General features: G+C 43.3%; 1 protein-coding gene across 4 annotated transcripts in view; it reads right to left on the bottom strand.

The window, feature by feature from the left end:
- The window catches only part of vwa5b1 (von Willebrand factor A domain containing 5B1), a 255866-nt gene that overhangs the window by 215673 nt on the left and 24842 nt on the right, over positions 1-15351 (bottom strand). For all 4 annotated transcript variants that reach the window (XM_048561543.2, XM_048561545.2, XM_048561546.2 and 1 more), the window contains exons 3-5: positions 11542-11703; positions 3547-3766; positions 2313-2455 (exon numbers count right to left, since the gene is read on the bottom strand). In XM_048561543.2, coding sequence (XP_048417500.1) covers positions 2313-2455; positions 3547-3766; positions 11542-11703 — 525 coding nt within the window. The remainder of the gene's footprint in view (positions 1-2312; positions 2456-3546; positions 3767-11541; positions 11704-15351) is intronic.

The raw sequence follows: 15351 nt of genomic DNA, 5'->3' as shown, positions 1-15351 counted from the left end.
ACCAGCAGCTCTAACACTTGGCCCGGTTCGTCGCCAAGCACCGAATCCAAAGTGGACTCTCCTCATGTTGGTCTATCTGCATACTGTGTCAGGAATCCTTCCTGAACGCACTGGACAAAATCGGCTCCATCTAAACTATTACAACTAAAATGTTTCCAATCAATATTTAGAAAGTTGAAGTCACCCATGACAGCAACCCTGTGACTTCTGCACCTTTCCAGTACCTGCCTCCCAATCTACTCCTCTACTTCTTTGCAACTATTAGGGGGTCTGTAAAAAAACCAACAAAGTGGCTCCTCCTTTCTTGTTCTGGATCTCAACCCAAATCGACTCTGTCGACATAGCCTTCTCAAACTGCCTTTCAGTAGCTGCTATACTAGCCCTGACTAGCAATGCCACTCTTCCACCTCTTTTTCCAATCTCCTTATTTCTTTTAACACGTCTAAGTCCTGGAACTTCCAATAATCATTCCACTTCCTGAGTTACCCAATTTTCTGTCATGGCCACAACATCGTAGTTCCAAGTACCAACCCATGCTCTAAGTTCATCCACCTTATTTCTGATACTAGTAATATGAGTTTCCTGAATGGACCAGATTACTAGCCCAATCACGAAGTCCTGGCTGATATCGAAAAAAGGATCAGAGAGGTTGGCATGATGGGGGATGGAATGTTTTATTTCCCCCTTCAACCCAATTTTGATTTAGTCCTTACCCTCCTCCTTCAATGTTTTTTCCTCATGTAGGCATTGCCCTTATTGGACTTTGTTTATTAATGTTTCACTGGCCACATGGGTATTTTTCTGATGGTACAACGGTATCTTTTTTACTGAGTCTGTACACACACAACCATGGGTGACGTGGAGAAAATATAAGCACTACTGCTGTGCAGTCGTGGGGATTAAAATATTAAAAGAAGAAAAGGTGTGTCAGGGATACTGACAGTTTGATGCCTGACTGAATGAAGCAGTACTAAAGTCAAGGGCTGCTTGTATGTAAATGAAGCGTGACCTGGTGATGGTATACCAGCCTCCATGTTATTTCACACGGCAACTGTGAGAAAAATTGAAATGAACAGTCAAATTGAATGGAAAGCCAATCACACTCAACCTGAAGTTAAACTTATTACATTTCCTGTCATTTTATGTACAGTATGATCAAGAGCTCGAGAGTTTCCAATACAAAAAGAAGCACGTGTTCCGTTGGAAAACAGCTGGCATAAAATAATTAGATAAAGCAGTCCATGCATTAATCCCTGATTAGCTATACAAGAAATCAAATTGTTGGAATTTATTTCAATTAGAATTCCATAAACATGGAATCAATTTGACTCCCAAATCCGCCTGAACAACTTATTCAGAGTTAATATTTACAAGGCAAGGAGAAGAGGCCAGTAATGCAGCAAAGCTGTGGTCTCAAAAACACTACCAAAATTCTTGACAGCATATCGTTAGTGTACTGTATCCATTTACTGCCTGGCAGTCAGCCACATGTCAAACAGCTGAAGGTATAGATGTGATCTGTTAAAGATTACCTTCTCCCATCTTTCAGGGAGGAAGTTAATAGAACATAGAACATAGAACATAGAAAAGTACAGCACAGTACAGGCCCTTCGGCCCACCATGTTGTGCCATGGAATATTCCTAATCCAAAAATAAAATAACCTAACCTACATTCCCCTCAATTCACTGCTGTCCATGTGCACGTCCAGCAGTTGCTTAAATGTCACTAATGACTCCACTTCCATGACTACCACTGGTAAACTATTCCACGCGCTCACAACTCTCTGGATGAAGAACCTCCCTCTGACGTCTCCTCTATACCTTCCTCCTAACACCTTAAAACTATGACCCCTCATGGCAGGCAATCCTGCCCTGGGGAAAGTGTCTGGCTATCGACTCTAACCATGCCTCTCATTACCTTGTACACCTCAATCAGGTCACCTCTCTCCCTCCTTCTCTCCGGAGAGAAAAGTCTGAGCTCAGTCAACCTCTCCTCGTAAGACAAGCCCTCCAGTCCAGGCAGCATCCTGGTAAACCTCCTTTGCACCCTCTCCAAAGCATCCACATCTTTCCTATAATAGGGCGACCAGAACTGGACACAATATTCCAAGTGTGGTCTCACCAGGGTTTTGTAGAGCTGCTGCATAAATGTAGAGGCCAAAGAGTTTGTGTCTTCTGACTAAACACCCCCTGCCCTTGTATATGCTCAAGTTCAAGGTGGGATAATAAAAGCTATACCAATGACCATCTGAACATGTTACAATGCATTGACGTTGACTTACTTGAATATGTAAAATGTTTTACATTCTGACCTGATAGCAAGCAAGGTGCTCTGATTTCAAGCTTGAAACTAAAGTCATACGTAGTAGGATTGGTGACCTCATTGTCTAAGAGTTTTACCAACAGGTTCCCATTTTGGTGTTGAGGGGTGAAGCCACATCGAAATCTATCTTTGCTGGAAGAAATATATTTTAAAATGAAAGAAAACATCAGTAGATTGATAATGCATTTGATTTTATTTTAAATAGAATCATGCAAATACTCTCATTGTCTCTATTCTATTTAATATTACAAGGTCAGTTTGATGCATTTGTAGATTAATATGAGCATTATGATTTTTCTTTTGTCCTTCAAAGTTTCAAATGTAGTTTTCCCTTCCTTCATCAAGACTTATTTATCATCTCCAGCACCCTTAACATTTTGTAAATCCCCTATGTCCATTTAGAGTATGGCATATCAGCTCAGTGCTTAGTACTGCTACCTCACCACCAACTGAGTTCGATTCCACTTTCAGACAACTGTCTGTGTGGAGTATGTACATTCTTCGTATGTCGGCATGGGTTATCTCAGGATGGTCTGGTTTTCTCCCACGGTCCAAACTTGTGTGGGTTAGATGGATTGGCCATGCTAAATTGCCCATAATGTGCAGGGATGTGCAGGCTTGGTGGATTAGCCACAGGAAGTACAGGATTACAGTGATGGGAGGGCTGTGGCTCTGGGTGGGAAACTCTTCATAGGACTGGAGTGGACACAATCAGCCAAATGGTCTGCTTCCATACTGCAGGGATTCTACGATTTGACATTCCTCAATCCTGGAAGCAATGGGACTAGCTTATATAGGTTAACTGGTTGGCATGGACAGGTTGGACTGAAAGGTCTGTTTCCATGCTGTATATCTATGATTCTAAAATCTTCAAGCATTTAAAACTCAATTGTATAGCCTCTTTGGCCCTATTTTCTGAATGGTTTAATATTATTCATACTTGAAATGTTACAAAGACCAGGTTTTGTTGCCATGTCGTGGCCCTTGAGAAACAGGTGGCAATTTTTTGAACATTACAGTGTATTGGAAAGAAGTTCCAGAATTTTGACTATTCTAAAATAACTGAATAAGAATGCAACTCTCTCCTTGTCACCCCAAAGTTAATCAAACACTTAAGTTAAGTGAATCCAAACAGTTAAATAAATCAGACAAACTCTTTAAAGTAAACTGTCAGTTTCACAGCTGACACAAACAGAATTTGATGTAGTCAATCTGTAATTTACCTTTTCAGCTCGTTTTCAGTTGAACTCTGTTCATCAGTCCTTGAAGAAGTCACCCTGGGGACGTACAAGGATGGAAGTAGCAGCCTGACTGTTCCATTGGGCAGAGTTTGCAACTCCAAGGAAGTATTGATCAGCACGGTCACTGTTTCAAGTGGTGGGATGATACCAAAGTTCACAGTAAATAATGTCCGCTCGAAATCTTCGTCCAGAACAAAGTGATCTGTTAGAAAAAAAAACAGTCCAAATTTTTTCATGTTAAAAAGGTTTTGTTTTAAAACCAATATTGCACAATACTTTTTTAATTCATTCATAGCATATGGGTGCCATTGGCTGGGCCAACATTTATTGCCTGTCCATACGTGCCCTTCAGAAGATGGTGAGCTGCCTTCATGAACAACTGCAGTTGATATGCTATAGATACAGTCACAATGTCAGTGGGGAGGGAATTCCAGGACTTTGACCCAACAAAACTGAAGGAATGGCGTTATATTCCCAAGTCATTATGGTGAGTGGTTTGGAGGGGAATTTGCAGGTGGTGGTGTTCCTGTGTATTTGTTGAACTTATCCATCTACACAGTAGCAGTCACAGGTTTGGTAAGAATCAACTGAACAAAGACTTGACAAACATTGGGCTAAATATATTTTATTCAACAATTTCCAGTATGGTCCTACAATTTTGTATTTTGTCCAAAGCCCTATATCCAAGCTTCTTGAGCCAGTATTTGTCCTCAACGTCTCTACCATATGTATCCATCATCTCTGTGGTGAGAGGGAGCAGTGGCTGGCATTCACTGGAGAACTGTTCAGACTTTTTATGTACATGATAAAGTGTGAAGCTGGATGAACACAGCAGGCCCTGCAGCATCTCAGGGGCACAAAAGCTGACGTTTCGGGCCTAGATCCTTCATCAGAGAGGGGGATGGGGAGAGGATTCTGGAATAAATAGGGAAAGAGGGGGAGGCGGACCGAAGGTGGAGAGAAAAGAAGATAGGTGGAGAGGAGAGTATAGGTGGGAAGGTAGGGAGGGGATAGGTCAGTCCAGGGAAGACGGCTAGGTCAAGGAGGTGGGATGAGGTTAGTAGGAAGGATATGGAGGTGCGGCTTGAGGTGGGAGGAAGGGATGGGTGAGAGGAAGAACAGGTTAGGGAGGCAGAGACAGGCTGGGCTGGTTGTGTGATGCAGTGGGGCGAGGGAACAAACTGGGCTGGTTTTGGGATGTGGTGGGGGAAGGGGAGATTTTCAAGCTGGTGAAGTCCACATTGATACCATTGGGCTGCAGGGTTCCCAAGCGGAATATAAGTTGCTGTTCCTGCAACCTTCGGGTGGCATCCTTGTGGCACTGCAGGAGGCCCATGATGGACATGTCATCTAAAGAATGGGAGGGGGAGTTAAAATGGTTCGCGACTGGGAGGTGCAGTTGTTTATTGCGAACCGAGTGGAGGTGTTCTGCAAAGCGGTCCCCAAGCCTCCACTTGGTTTCCCCAATGTAGAGGCAGCCACACCGGGTACAATGGATACAGCGAGTTCTGAGACTGAACTACAGGAGCAACCATCCCAACACCCACAAACGAAGCTGCATTAGAACATTATTCCAACGAGCCACCACACACTGCAGCACAAAGGAACTACACAGAGCAGAGGAAAATCACCTATACAGCGTATTCAAAAAGAATGGGTACCCTATGAACACAGTCCGCCGATTTCTCAGCAACAAACCCAAATAAACAGACAAAACAGGCTCAGAAACCATAACCCCTCTCCCCTACATCAAAGACATTTCTGAAATGACTGCCAGACTACTCAGACCCCTTGGCATCAGGGTAGCCCACAAACCCACCAACACACTAAAACTGCAGCTAATGAACTTAAAAGACCCTATACAGACTACAAGCAAAACGAACGTCATCTACAAAATACCTTGCAAGAACTGTGACAAACACTACATTGGACAAACAGGTAGAAAGCTAGCCACCAGGATACATGAACATCAACTAGCCACAAAACGACATGACCCACTATCACTGGTATCCTTACACACAGATAAGGAAGGACACCACATTGATTGGGACAACACATCCATCCTAGGACAAGCCAAACAGAGACATGCACGAGAATTCCTAGAAGCATGGCATTCCAACTGGAACTCCATCAACAAACACATTGACTTGGAGCCAATCTACCACCCTCTGAGAAAAAGAACAGGAAATGACATCACCAACCCAAGGAAACCTAACCAGATAAATAGAAAGCGGGACATAACACCAGCGCTTCGTCGGAGGCTCACTGATGATGTTACCTAGACTGGTGACGAAACGTCTGAAAACTAACCTTCCAGCTCAGCCAGCAAACTCACATCCAGAACAATGGATACAGTATACCACATTGGCAGATGTGCAGGTGAACCTCTGCTTAATATCGAAAGTCATCTTGGGGCCTGGGATGGGGGTGAGGGAGGAGGTGTGGGGGCAAGTGTAGCACTTCCTGCGGTTGCAGGGGAAGGTGCTGGGTGTGGTGGGGTTGGAGGGCAGTGTGGAGCAAACAAGGGAGTCACGGAGTGAGTGGTCTCTCCGGAAGGCAGACAAGGGTGGGGACGGAAAAATGTCTTGGGTGGTGGGGTCGGATTGTTGACGGCGAAGTGTCGGAGGATGATGCGTTGTATCGGAGGTTGGTGGGGTGGTGTGTGAGAACGAGGGGGATCCTCTTTGGGTGGTTGTGGTGGGGGTGGGGTGTGAGGGACGTGTTGCGGGAAATGCAGGCGACGTGGTCAAGGGCGTTCTCGACCACTGCGGGGGGAAAGTTGCGGTCCTTGAAGAACTTGGACATCTGGGATGTGCGGGAGTGGAATGCCTCATCCTGGGAGCAGATGCGGCGGAGGCGGAGGAATTGGGAATAGGGGATGGAATTTTTGCAGGAGGGTGGGTGGGAGGAGGTGTATTCTCGGTAGCTGTGGGAGTCGGTGGGCTTGAAATGGACATCAGTTACTAGCTGGTTGCCTGAGATGGAGACTGAGAGGTCCAGGAAGGTAGGGATGTGTTAGAGATGGCCCAGGTGAACTTGTGGTTGGGGTGGAAGGTGTTGGTGAAGTAGATGAACTGTTCGAGCTCCTCTGGGGAGCAAGAGGCGGTGCCGATACAGTCATCAATGTAACGGAGGAAGAGGTGGGGTTTGGGGCCTTTGTAGGTGCGGAAGAGGGACTGTTCCACATAACCTACAAAGAGGCAGGCATAGCTGGGGCCCATGCGGGTGCCCATGGCCACCCCCTTTGTCTGTAGGAAGTGGGAGGAATCTTTTCTCTCCATCTTCGGTCCGCCTCCCCCTCTCTCCCTATTTATTCCAGAACCGTCTCCCCATTCCCATCTCTGATGAAGGGCCTAGGCCTGAAATGTCAGCTTTTGTGCTCCTGAGATGCTGCTTGGCCTGCTATGTTCATCCAGCTTCACTCTTTATTATCTTGGATTCTCCAGCATCTGCAGTTCCCAATATCTCTTATTATGTAGATGTTCTGGGTTGCAGGGGTAGTCCAGCGAGTGTCAAGGGATGGGGTGGGCTGTGCAGGCTTGTTTCAATTCAGGTCAAGAAGTAGTCTTCTGCATGAGTTTAGGCTTTAAAACAAATAAGACCCCTCTTGGGTTCATTCATCATTATTACAGTCCACTATTGCTCTTCTCTATGCTCCCATGCGGTTAGCCAACAACTCTCCCAATTCTGAGCTAAGCACCATAACATCCCTGCTTCCCCTGTTAACTCCTCATCACCATTTTCTCCAACAGAAATGTAATTTATGTACAAAGTCATTATTTAACTTTTATTTTAGGACATAGAACATAGAACATAGAACATGACAGCACAGTACAGACCCTTGGACTCTCGATGTTGTGCTGACCAGTCATACCAATCTGAAGCCCATCTAACCTACACTATTCCATGCACATCCATATGCTTGTCCCATGATGACTTAAATGTACTTAAAGTTGGCGAATCTATTACCGTTGCAGGCAAAGCGTTCCATACCCTTACTACTCTCTGAGTAAATAAACTACGTCTGACATCTGTCCTATATCTTTCACCCCTCAATTTAAAGCTATGCCCACTCGTGCTCGCCCTCACCATCCTAGGAAAAAGGCTCTCCCTATCCACCCTATCTAACCCTCTGATTATCTTATATGTCTCAATTAAGTCACCTCTCAACCTTCTTCTCTCTAACAAAAACAGCCTCAAGTCCCTCAGCCTTTCCCCGTAAGACCTTCCCTCCATACCAGGCAACATCCTAGTAAATCTCCTCTGCACCCTTTCCAAAGCTTCCACATCCTTCTTATAATGCGGTGACCAGAACCGTACGCAATACTCCAAGTGTGGCCGCACCAGAGTTTTGTACAGCTGCAGCATAACCTCATGGTTCCGGAACTCGATCCCTCTATTAATAAAAGCTAAAACACTGTATGCCTTCTTAACAACCCTGTCAACCTGGGTGGCAACTTTCAAGGATCTGTGTACATGGACACCGAGATCTCTCTGCTCATCTATACTACCAAGAATCTTGCCATTAGCCCAGTACTTTGCCTTCCGGTTACTCCTACCAAAGTGCATCACCTCACACTTGTCTGCATTAAACTCCATTTGCCACCTCTCAGCCCAGCTCTGCAGCTTATCTATGTCTCTGTAACCTACAACATCCTTTGTCACTATCCACAACTCCACCGACCTTAGTGTCGTCTGCAAATTTACTAACCCATCCTTCTACGCCCTCATCCAGGTCGTTTAAAAAAATGACAAACAGCAGTAGACTCAACACCGACCCTTGCGGTACACCACTAGTTACTGGACTCCAGGATGAACATTTCCCATCAACTACCACCCTCTGTCTTCTTTCAGCAAGCCAATTTCTGATCCAAACTGCTATATCTCCCACAATTCCATTCCTCCGCATTTTGTACAATAGCCTACTGCGGGAACCTTATCGAATTCCTTGCTGAAATCCATATACACCACATCAACCAGTTTACTCTTATCTACCTGTTTGGTCACCTTCTCAAAGAACTCAATAAGGTTTGTGAGGCACAACCTACCCTTCATAAAACCGTGCTGGCTATCCCTAATCAAATTATTATTTTCTAGATGATTATAAATCCTATCCCTTATAACCTTTTCCAACACTTTACCAACAACTGAGATAAGGCTCATTGGTCTATAATTACCAGGGTTGTCTCTACTCCTCTTCTTGAATAGGGGAACCACATTTGCTATCCTCCAGCCTTCTGGCACTATTCCTATAGACACTGACGAGTTAAAGATCAATGCCAAAGGCTCGGCAATCTCCTCCCTGGCTTCCCAGAGGATCCGAGGATAAATCCCATCCGACCCAGGGGACTTATCTATTTTCACACTCTGAAGGATTTCTAATACCTCTTCCTTGTGAACCTCAATCCCACCTAGTCTCGTAGCCTGTATCTCAGTATTCTCCTCGACAACATTGTCATTTTCTAGAGTGAATACTGCTGAAAAGTAGTTTTTTAATGCTTCCCTATCTCATCTGACTCCACACACAATTTCCCACTACTATCCTTGATTGGCCCTAATCTTACTCTTGTCGTTCTTTTGTTCCTAAATACCTTTAGAAAAACTTAGGGTTTACCCTGATCCTATCCGCCAACAACTTCTCCTGTCTCCTCCAGGCTCTTCTGAGCTCTCTCTTGGGGTCTTTCCTGGCTACCTTGTAACCCTCAAGCGCCCTAACTGAGCCTTCACATCTCATCTTAACATAAGCCTTCTTCTTCCTCTTGACCAGAGATTCCACCTCCTTCGTAAACCACGGCTCCCGCGCTCTACAGCTTCTTCCCTGCCTGACAGGTACATACTCATCTAGGACACACAGGAGCTTTTTCTTTAATAAGCTCCACATTTCTAATGTGCCCATCCCCTGCAGTTTCCTTCCCCATCCTCTGCTCCCTAAATCTTACCTAATCTCATCATAATTGATTTTCCCCCAGCTATAACTCTTGCCCAGTGGTATACACCTATCCTTTTCTATCACTGAAGTAAACATAGCAGAATTGTGATCGCTATCACCAAAGTGCTCACCTACTCCCAAATCTGACACCTGGCCGGGCTCATTACCCAGTACTAAATCTAATGTGGCTTTGCCCCTTGTTGGCCTGTCTACATACTGTGTCAGGAAGCCCTCCTGCACACACTGGACAAAAACTGACCCATCTATAGTACTCGAACTATCATGCTCCCAGTCAATATTTGGAAAGTTGAAGTCCCCCGTGACAAGTACCCTGTCTCTCTCACTCCTGTCGAGAATCATCGTTGCTATCCTTTCCTCTACATATCTGGGACTATTCGGAGGCCTATAAAAACTCCCAACAGGGTGGCCTCTCCTTTCCTGTTTCTAACCTCTGCCCATACTACCTCAGTTGACGAGTCCCCAAACATCCTTTCTGCAACTGTAATACTGTCCTTGACCAACAATGTCACACCTCCGCCCCTTTTACCATCTTCTCTGTTCTTACTGAAACATCTAAATCCCGGAACCTGCAACAACCTGTCCCTGCTCTATCCATGTCTCCGAAATGGCCACGTCATCGAAGTCCCATTGGATGCAACATGTAACCATCCTATTTACTCCTCACTTACAATGATTGTTGAATTTCTGGAATCCAAATGGACAAAATGAGTACATAATAAGTTCCTTTTAACTTGACCTTAAATGTTATCAATCTCTAACCCATTGGATGCAACATGTAACCATCCTATTTAGTCCTCACTTACAATGATTGCTAAAGAAGCTGTTGACATCAACTTGGGCCAACAGCTGTTATGGGGAATTTGGGAGATGGTCTGAGACAGGCAAAGATTCTCAGAACATTAATGTGAAATCAAGAAATATCGGGCCTCAATGTTCTGGTTGAAATAGTTTCAGGCCCTAGAGATGTTATTGAAACTTATTCCTTGTTATTCTCTCTGGCAGACTTCCTTCTTACCTGCTGAAAACAGCAATTTAAAAGTCAGAATCTGAGGAAAAGACAGCAGCATCTTGGGAGGTAAATCCCAGCTGCACAGTTTCCATCAAGCAGGCCCGATTAAAGTTGCATCTCAGGCTGTTGTTATGAACATGAATTCAATTACACCATAGAAAGCAATTTTACTCAAGGGCCATGAGGCAAGGTATTAACACAAGTTGCAAAATAAATTATAGATTGGGATGAAAATTTACAGGCAATAAAACAATGGCCAGTTTGAGAATGCCTGCAGTCCAAAATACTCAACTTATTAGAGCTAAGTTGGAACTTTGTTCACATGTAGCAGGAAAATCCTAGGCTGCATTTCTTGCCTGAACTGAATGGACTCTCCTTTGCTGTGATGACATCAGGGGTACTAATATTGGCACAGGGCAAAGCAAATTAGCCACCATTTTTCCAATGATTGCACAGCCAAAGGTGAAAGTATTCTCAAAGGAGAGCCGGATGGTTCTTAATAATGCTGACATAACCAGACCATCTTCTCTCCCACCTATCTTCTTCTCCCACTCCACTGACTAATCCCCACCACTCCCTACCTGTGCTCACCTATCTCCATCTCACTACCTTCCCCAGCCCCACCCATCCTCTCTATTTCTGGACTCCCTTCCCATTTCTGAAGAAGGGCCCCGACCCAAAATGTCAGCTTTCCTGCTCCTCTGGTGCTGCCTGCCCTGCGGTGTTCCTCCAGCTCCACACTGTGTTATCTCTTCTATTCAGATAAATCTCTTATACCTGCCAAGTTACATTGGCACCTCCAAGAGTTGACCAGAAATGTGAGAAAAGCAGTCTGGCAGCATTTCTTAATTGCATTCCCTACAATATGTTCCGACTGGATACTTAAGTATTCAGGCCTCAGTGGGATTAGTAAATGTATTGATCTCCTCAATAAATGGAATGTGGAACCAAGAGTTAAAAGAAAGAAATGATGATTCAATCATTATCAAACAAATGGAATACTTTTAAGAGTTTTTACCTTGACCCTTCTGGGCGGAGCTTGTTGTGATATTACAAGAATCAAAATTACAATTATCTATTTTAGCTTTGTCCTTTATTTGCACTGTTATAATGCGTCCAGAAATCATTGCTTCAAATCCAACCACTGTAGTGAATTCATCCAAGGGATAAATAAACAAAGCTGGAAGAAAACAGAATGCTTTAAATAAAGTGATCAATTCTCCCCATCCCCTCAGAGGGTCAGTGGCTGTGCAAACTTGTCAACACATCTCGTTCATGAAATACAATATCAACATATTCGTACAACAAATTTCTCAGAAAAACAAACAGGTTTCAACTTGACCAACACATGAGGGGTTTCCTTTCAGAAATGGGGAGATGAGCAGCATAGGTGACTTATTCCCCCCAGCTGAAGATCAGAGAAAACAAACTGCTGACTGTTCTGAACAGCCCAAAGTGATCACTGCTCTTGTAATTTACTGGAAGTCTTGTTAAAAGCAAAGTCCAATATCCACAGGGAACACATATGACCATTTTTTGAAGAAACCACTCCAGAAAACTTGAAATAAATAAGTTTTTCCACATTCCTTCAAAACCCAAGATATCCAAGAAAAAATATATAAAGTGCCTTTGATGAAGTGACTAGTGTATTATGATCAAAGTTGCTGATGATACAAAAATCAGGATATGCAAATCATGCAAAAGACCTCAAAGAAACAGGAATAAGGTGGAGTGAGAGGGCAAAGATTTAGAAGATGGAGTCAAATGGGAAAATATGACCTTGTCAACTTTGGCAGAAGAATTGAAAAGGACAATTTTATAGAAATGGAGACAATTCATTAGACTCATTTAAATCTTCCCAGTTCCCTACTTCATGGACTTCTGAAGGAAAAACATGATCAACATGAACAAACCTAACCTTTCCACTATCAAATAGCTTGATTAATTATAGACAAGAACCATTTATTTTCATGACTCTTCCTAGTAGCCACTTAAACCACTTATATATACATATAAACATAGAAATTAGGGGCAAAGATAGGTCATTTGGCCCCTTCAAGCCTGCCCTGTCATTTGATAAGACAATAGCTGAGCTAATTGTAACCTTAAATTGTATCCTGCCTTCCCCAATAATCTTTCCCGTCTTGGTTAAAACCAATCTGTCCTTAAAATATTCAAGGTGTCTGGAATCACTGAATCCCAACAGTGTGGAAACAGACCACTTGGCCCAACAAGTCCACAGTGACTCTCCAAAGAGCATTCCACACCAACTTGCCCTCTGTCCCATCCCTGTAACCCTACTTTTCCCATGGCTAATCTGCCTAACCTAAACATCCCTGAACAGTACAGGCAACTTATCATGGCCAATCCACCTAACACACTCATCTTTAGACTGTGGGAGGTAACCAGAGCACCCAGAGGAAATCCATGCAGGCATGGGGAAAATGTGCAAACTCCACACAGTTAGTCACCCAAGCCTGGAATTGAACATGGGTCCCTGGTGCTGTGAGGCAGCAGTGCTGACCACTAAAGCACCATGCCATCCCACTTCCACTGTGTTTTCAAGAAGAAAGTTCCTCATGAGCCTTCGATAGAGAAAAGAACAATTGCCTCATCTGTTTTAGTGGGTGACCATCTAAACAGTGACTCCCTAGTTCTAGACTCTCCTAGAAGAGAAAATATCCTTTTCACATCCATCCTGTCAAGACACCTCAGGATTTTTATATTATCTAAACTTCAGTGGAATATTAAGACCAAAATATTAAGAATAGAATATTATTTAACTAGAGAAAAACTGCAGAAAGCTACAATCACAAAGGTATTTTGGGAGATTTGTGCACAAAACACAGAAAACCAGCACACAGGGACAGCAGGTAGGAAGGCTAATGGAATATTGTCCATTACTTCAAAGGGGTTGCAGTAGGGAAGTCTTACTGCAACTGTACAAGGTGCTGGTGAGACCACATCTGGAGTACTGTGAGTGGTTTTTGTCCCCTTATTTAAAGAAAAAATGTTATTTTGTTAGAGGCATTTCTGTGAAGGTTCTTGGGCATAATCCCTGATATGGAGGGATTGTCTTAGAAACAAAGTCTAAACAGGTTAATACTTTACTCACTGGCGTTTAGTAAAATGGGAGGTGAGCTCAATGAAACAGAGGATTTTTAAGGGGCTTGACTGGGTAAATGATGAGAGGATATTTCTCATCAAGGGAGAATCTAAGGCCAGAGGGCATAATCTCAGAATAAAGGGATACCAATTTAAGATTGAGATGAGGAGGAATTTCTTACAGTCATGGGTTCATAGAGTTACATAACACAGAAACAGATCCTATGGCCCATTATGTTTATGGTGACCATTTGCACTTAGTCCATAGACTAATGTGCTCTGGCATTTTAAGTGTTCATACATATGCTACTTAAATGTTGTGAGAGTATCTGCCTCCATCCCCTGTCAGACATCACATTCCATATACTAAACACCTTCTGAGTCAAAAGAAATTCTCGAATCTATTCTAAGACACTTGCTCATCACCTTAAAGTTCTTCTTTCAGGGGATTGTGAATCTTTGCCACAGAGCTGAGGGGGAAGAGTCCTTGTGTATATTAAAGGCTGAGAGATAGACTGTTGATCAGTCAAGGGCTATGGGCGGAAAAGGCAAAAAAGTGGATATGAGGAATGCTAGATCAACTATGATCCTATTGACTTGCAGAGTATTAGTTTAGCAAACCTTCCCTGAACCACACCCTTTGCATTTACATCCTTCCTTATAGGAAAGATGTGGGAGCTATAGAAAGGGTGCAGAGGAGATTTACCAGGATGCTGCCTGGACTGGAGGGTAAGTCTTATGAGGAAAGGTCGAAGGAGCTAGGGTTTTATTCATTGGAGTGAAGAAGGATGAGAGGTGACTTGATTGAGGTTTACAAGATGATGAGATGCGCAGATACAGTGGATACCCAGAGACTTTTTTCCCAGGGCGGGAATGACTACTATAAAGGGTATTATTTTAAGGTGATTGGAGGAAGGTGTGGGGAGATGTCAGAGGTAGGTTCTATACTCAGAGCCTGGTTGGTGTGTGGAATGGGCAGCTGGCAGTGGCAGTGGAGTCAGATACTTTAGCGACTTTCAAGACACTCTTGGATAGGCACATGGAGGATAGTATAATGTCTGGTATGCAAGGAAGCTTGATCTTGGCAGGATAATGGGTTGGCACAAAATCATGAGCCAAAGGGCCTGTACCATGCTGTATTGTTCTGTGTCCTATGTCTCCTTAATTAAGGTGACTGTACCTGCATATGAAACTTTTGTAATTCATGCACAATGACACCCAGACCTCTCACATGTCAGAGCTCTGCAATCTTTTAACATTTAAACAATAGTTTTCTTTTTTTATTCCTTCTACTAAAACAGACATTGTCACATCTTCCCTCCATTTGCCAGATTGTTGTCTACTCATTTAACATATGTAAATTTTTATAGCCTCCTCCGATCCTCTTCATACATTATTTTCTGACATATCTTTGTACTGATGGCAAATACCTTCCATCCGTTTGAAGTCATTTGTATAAATCATTTATGATGATCATCTTTCACCTTAACTTTCTGGTTCAACCTCACATTTTGTTCTCTCAATCCATTTCTATGATAACTTTTTTCTGCTTGGTTTGTTTCTCTTCCACTGATAATGTTAAATATGGCTTCAGTAATGAAAATTCTGTTCTAGGCTGTCTCCAAACAATTCAGCTGGCATTTTGCCGTTTGTAGTGTGAGATGTGTTATGATAAATAAACAAAAAAATTGCCAGTTTGTGAATCAAAGACATCTGATGTTTG

Source organism: Stegostoma tigrinum, chromosome 28 (assembly GCF_030684315.1).
Source record: "Stegostoma tigrinum isolate sSteTig4 chromosome 28, sSteTig4.hap1, whole genome shotgun sequence".
NCBI lineage: Eukaryota > Metazoa > Chordata > Chondrichthyes > Orectolobiformes > Stegostomatidae > Stegostoma > Stegostoma tigrinum.
Note: the sequence above shows the minus strand (reverse complement) of the source record. Positions and strands in the feature narration are given on the sequence as shown.